Genomic DNA, 6,230 nt, shown 5'->3' on the forward strand with positions numbered 1-6,230 from the left:
ATTTAATAAAAAGTTAACGAAGGGACTGACGAAAAGAGAAAAATAAAATTATAGAATACTAAATTGATATACTTTAAACCGCAAGTTACTAAAGTGAGAAATTGTGAAACCACATGGTTTGGTATTTGAAGTTTTCCCAAAACTAAAATTCCGGTTTAGGGAGCTATTTCAGGATTCTCTATAGTTGAGGGGTCTCCATACATTTGTAACCCTCCTTTTGTTTTTTCTCCTCCCTCTTTGGGCCCACAAAACCATTTTTTGCTGTGGACTTGGAAATGCCGTCCCCAACCGTCCTTTTCTTTAAAACCCCCGCGCCTCTTTGTGGAATTTAATAGGCCAAAATTATACGGAGACCCCTCAACTATACAGTATATTGGAATCGGCCTTTTAGTTTTACTCTATTTTTACTAATAATGTTGTTTTAACTTTTAGTTTTTTTTTTGTATTCTGTTTGAATTTTTTTAGTTAGCTATGTTAAAGTTTCATTAAATTTAAGCCTTATTTGGCATCATTGTCATTCTTTATTCTCTTAAATAAATTTTTATATATATATATATATATATATATATATTCATACGTATTATCGCACTCAGTATATAGCGCAATGAGTCGCTCATGATATATTTTATATGGCTCCACTAAAAAATGTAGAAATATTTCTCTATATGATTTTATCTTTATTTTATTTCATCAATCAAATAAAATAAATTTGAAAAGCCATAAAATTAAGGATTAATTTCATACAGATTTCTGCAAACATAGTGAGTTGCAAATATATTTATACAAAGTTCAACTTTCATATATTGTCCTTATAAAAGTTCTAATATTTTCAAATATATCTCTCTAGTTTGTTACCGTTAAAACACTGTTTATTTTATAAGTAAAATGACATTTTTGTCATCACAAATATATTTTTAAAAAAATTTCAATTGTTAATTGAAGAGGAGTAAAAAGGTCAATTCACCTTATTAACTAGCTAAGATTAAATATTTTACTATAGTTAATTTTTCTAACGGATCTTAACGACAACGACATATTTAAAAACATCAAGAGTTTTGTAGGGATAACATATGAAAGTTAAATTCTATAGAAATATATTTACAATTAACTATGTGTGTAGGGATCTGCATAAAATTAGCCGTAAAATTAAATAAGTTATAGTTGAGGGGGTCTCCAAACAATTTTACCAATCCATTATTCTATACCATGCTATTTTTATAATTCTCTTTAAGCCCACCACGATCTCACCCAAGCTCCAGTACTTGTTCCCCACTAAATCCTTTCTCCAACTTCTCCTCCTCTTCTTCTTCTTCTTCTTCTTCTTCTTCTTCTTCAAAAATTTAGAGAAAAAAAGGAAGAAGAGGGTCTCTTGTTTATGTTGTAACAATTAATGGATTTCTTATTCTTCTCCTTTTTGGTTGTGTTCTTCTGCCTTTTCCTGTTTTCCCCCTCCACCAATGCCTGTGAAAGGTGTCTTCACCACTCAAAGGCTGCTTACTTCCCTTCTGAGGCTGATCTTTCTGGTAATTGTTTGAAGCCCCCCCTCTCTCTCTCTCTCTCTGCTTAATCTTGTTGTAGGGTGCAGTGCTGTTTGATGAAGTGAGAAAGGCTGCCGCGCGCAGCTTTTCTTCGTAGCGCTCTCTCTGCCTAATCTTGCAGTAGGGTGTAGTGCCGTTTGATGAAATAAGAACTGCTGTCGCAGTATCAGAAGCATCAAATTAGAGCTTTTTTATCAAATGCTTGGAAACCAGAAGCAAAAGCAGTAGCAAAGTTTGTTTTTTTTTTTATTTTTAAATTTTGGTGACCCATTTTCACAGGTGGGGCTTGTGGGTATGGATCAATGGCCACACAACTAAATGGAGGCTACATTGCAGCAGGGAACCCAGCTCTTTTCAGAAGAGGAAATGGTTGTGGAGGATGCTACAAGGTTTTTTTTTTTTTTTTAATAGTTAATTAATTATTAATTACTAAATGATGAGTACTATTATTACTATCTCTTAATTTGCAATTATAACTCTAATAATTAATAAAGTATTTTGATTTTACTGATGTGGTGATGTGGGAGTTTTGAATTTGTTGTGGCAGGTGAGATGTGTTGATAAGATGCTTTGCAACAGTGAAGGTGTTAAGGTGATTCTGACAGATAGTAGCAGGAGAGTGAATCGTACGGAACTGGTTCTCAGCAAGAAGGGGTTCATGGCCATGGCTCAAAAAGGCTTGGCCCATCATTTGATGAGACTTAAGATGGTTCATGTGGAGTATAAGAGGTAATTAATTTGAGTTGCTTTTTATTATTATTATTATTATTATTATTATTATTATTATTATTATTGTTAGGCTCCATTAAAATTTTAAGTTTTCGCATTTAGTCTCCTTCTGTTAGGTTCCATCACTATTCCGTTCATTTTTTATATTTTATTTCAAAAACGTCCTTCAAAGTGACATAAATATATTAAAAAATTATTATTATTTTTATAGAAGAAGTAAGAATAATTTGGTCATTTTGTCCTTTTCATTAATACCGTATCTTTTGAAAATATTTTTGAAATTTTAAGAAAATAAATTATAGATTTTTAAAAGATAGAGAGGAAAAATAAAAAAGCGGATATTTATAGAAGAATTTTTTGTATTTTAGTCTTATTGTTATTATTATTGTTGTTGTTGTTGTTGTTGTTGTTGTCGATCGATATATGTTGTGCTTATAAATAATCTTTTTAATCACATACAGCCAAAAGTGTGAGTTTGTAAAATAAAATTATAGAATTTGTTTGTAAGTATAGCATTACTCGAGTATTAAGTATTAACTCTCAGGTGATTGAATTAATTATTATGATTATGTAAATTATAGCGAAATATAATGATACATTTTTTTTATTTCAATTTAGCCTCATTTAATTACCTTTTTTAAATTTAAAGGATGTAGATGGCCAATGGGCATAATTCTAGTATCCTAAGAAGAGCCCTTTTTTTTTAAAAAAAAAATCTTTATCATCTGTGGCCCTTTTGTACAAGTGTACTTAAATTTTACCCTAAAATAATATAACAGATTTTTTTATTAAAATCTTTTTAATATCTCTATGCATTACCAGTAAAGTCCAAAGCTGAAAAAAAAAGAAATAAAAACACACACATAAGAGTTTTTTCTCTGCCCTTTATGTGTGTGTTTTTATTTCTTTTTTTTTCAGCTTTGGACTTTACTGGTAATGCATAAGATAGAATTTGTGGGGTTTTTGGATTTTTTTTCTGATTTTTTAAATTTTTTTTAAAACTCTTGTTGAAGTGTATAAAAGCTGAGTTCTCAATTTTTTTTAAAAAAAATTATGTTAACTTCCTACTTTAACAAAATTAATTTCAACATTTTTCGCTTTTAGAAATACTAATTTTGGGCAAAAAAAAAAAGAGCTAAACCATATAATGTCATGGAGAAATTTTTAAAACTTTTCTCTAATTTAAAAATAATCTTCCAGGCATTTTTAATTTTTATTTCATTTTATCTTATTTTGTTTTATTTTATTTTTTGTACCTCATTATATTTATATATCTATATATATTTATAAAAATGTATATATGAATGAGCAGGATACCCTGTGAATACAAGAACAAGAACTTGTCCATCCGAGTGGAGGAGGGCAGCAGAAACCCCAAACATCTGACCCTCAAATTCCTCTTCCAAGGCGGCCAAACCGACATCGTCGCCGTCGATCTCGCACAGGTATGAACCGCTAAATAACGCATGAAACAATCATTGTTCTTCAATAGCTAGTTTAAGTTTTTAAAAATAAATGATTCTTTCGTACTTTTTAACATAGTATCTGAACAAAAAAAAAACCCGAGTTCAAATCTTATCATACGCAAAGCATTATTTATTTTCTCTATTTAGTTTACTTGTAAACACACTCAACATTGAAGATATAAGCAGTTGTTTCATATTTTTTTAAGAAAAAGATATTTTGATTTGATCTCAAGTATTCTTTACTTAAAATATTTTAACTTAAGCCACCAAACTTTCGCTTACATTTACACTCCAAAAAATACCTTGACTTTGTTGATAATTTGATTTCGTTTGACGTAATTGAGGTAGTAAAAAAGATAAAATAAGAAATGTTATCCATACGTTCTAGACTAGGGTGTAAACTAAAAAGCTTCAGAATTTTTATGAACTCTAGGATCGAAGAAATATAAGATATATATCCTATAAAAGATGTACACGTAACTTTTTTTTCTAAGAAAAATTATGCTCTTTTAGTGGTCAAGATCGAAGTGCAACACATTACATTACACTCCAAAAAATACTTTGACTTTGTGACAAACATGATTATTTGGATTTCTTTTGAAGTAATTAAAGTGATAAGAAGATAAAATAATGACTAAGTAAGAAAAATTATGCTTTTTAAGTGCTCAGGATCAATGTGCAACATGCGAAAATTCAGGGATTATTTTGGGGACCAAGTTGTAATGTTATCATATTTTACCAAATAAAATAAGGAATTAATGCTTCCTTACATTACAAAACTTGGCAGGTTGGTTTACCTTATTTCTTATTTTGTTATTCTATAATTTAACTTATTTTTTTTTTACTTTGCCATCATTTGGTTGTAAAAATATATTTAATTATTCTGCGGTTATTAGAATATTTTAGAAAGGGAAAACTTCTAAAACCTCCCCTGTGGTTTCATAGTTTCTCACTTGGCCCCCCTGTGGTTTAAAATGTATCAAATTGCCCCTCTGTGATTTTGTTTTTATCTTTTCGATAGCTTTTTCGTTAATATTTCATTAAATTATATACAAAAAACTCTAGATACCCATCTAGATTTATCAAATATTCACTTTAGTACCCTTTAATTTTAACTTTATCACTGATTTAAGGAAAAAAAAATAATGAAATTGATATAAAAAAGAGAAAAAAGAAATCACAGGGGGACAAATTGATACATTTTAACCACAGGGGAGTGAGAAACTACGAAACCACAGAGGGGGTTTTTGAAGTTTTCCCTTTAAGAAAAGTGTAGGATAAAATGATAGGGTAATTAAAGTATAAATTTTTAAACCACATGGTGTTTGTAGGTGGGCTCGCCGATTTGGGAGTACATGACGCAGCGGCGAGGGCCGATATGGAGCACTTCGCGAGCCCCGACGGGGCCGTTGCAACTCCGGGTGGTGGTGACGGGCGGGTCGAGCGGGAAGTGGGTGTGGGCGGAGACGGAGGTTCTTCCCGCCGAGTGGGAAGTCGGGAAGATCTACGACACCGGCGTTCAGATCAGTGATGTTGCTAAAGAGGCCTGCCTGCTGCCTTGCGAACGAGGCAGCAGAAGAGAGTGAAAGTGAAGAAGTGAAGAAAGGGGGCATACATAGAAACAAGCCAGGCATCAATTTTGCATTTGGAGGGAAAGAAAAGCAAAGGGGAAAAAGAAAATCTAATTGTGCACATTTTGTGTGTGTGTGTGTATATATATATTGAGTAGTGCAAATTGAGTTGGTTCGCATTGTGATATTATTGTCCTCATCACACTAAAGGAAGAAAAAGAAAAATATTGGAGCCTTCAATTTTTGAGAAGGTTTTTAAAATTTTGTTTTGTATGGTCTTTTGAATGATTTTACTGGCTTAAAAGGATCAGTGTTCTTCCTTTCCTGTGGCAGGAGGTCAGATTGGGCAGAGTCACTACCAAAATAACGAGAGTTTAGATTAGATCCAGTCATATTCGAAGTGGCGTGAAGCCCATTGCGTCGAGTTACAATCGAGATTCGTAGGTGTTGTGTTTATATACTTTTTTTTTTTTTTTTAAGGAGAAAAATAGTACGCTACCCATTTCATTCATTGGATTGGTAAATTAAACAACATAGATGAGACAATCAGAGCCTCAGATGGAAAAAAAAAAAGAAAAAAAAAGAAGAAAAACCACTACTATTATAGGCGTTGCTTTGCAGGGAGGAGATAGTCTCAATCCTTCATCAATTGTTTGAGCTTGTGAACTACTTGCACCGGATCCGTTTCGATCTTTCTAAAGATCGTATCGTTTCTAGCATTCCAAATGACCCATCAGCAGCCTACTCATTCGGTTAGACTGTTTCTTGAATATATAGTGCATTCCTTTCCTACCCATCCACCTGCCCCAAACGGAGATCACGTCATTCCCCAGATCCCTAGATTGAACATTCTCCAGACCCATCACTAAAATAAATCTGCTGAAAACACACCGAGTGAAAAAGTGGTTCACCGTTTCTTCTTCCGC

At 32.2% G+C, this 6,230-nt stretch overlaps 1 protein-coding gene across 1 annotated transcript; it reads left to right on the forward strand.

Annotated features, from left to right (window-relative positions):
• Nucleotides 1,228–5,489, forward strand: LOC109726977 (expansin-like A2). The gene is made up of 5 exons (XM_020256806.1): nt 1,228–1,523; nt 1,818–1,927; nt 2,086–2,267; nt 3,580–3,712; nt 5,065–5,489. Exons 1-5 carry the CDS (start codon nt 1,391–1,393, stop codon nt 5,317–5,319), a joined length of 813 nt encoding a protein of 270 aa, XP_020112395.1. The 5' UTR covers nt 1,228–1,390; the 3' UTR covers nt 5,320–5,489.

This window comes from Ananas comosus, linkage group 22, assembly GCF_001540865.1.
Source record: "Ananas comosus cultivar F153 linkage group 22, ASM154086v1, whole genome shotgun sequence".
In the NCBI taxonomy this organism is placed as follows: domain Eukaryota; kingdom Viridiplantae; phylum Streptophyta; class Magnoliopsida; order Poales; family Bromeliaceae; genus Ananas; species Ananas comosus.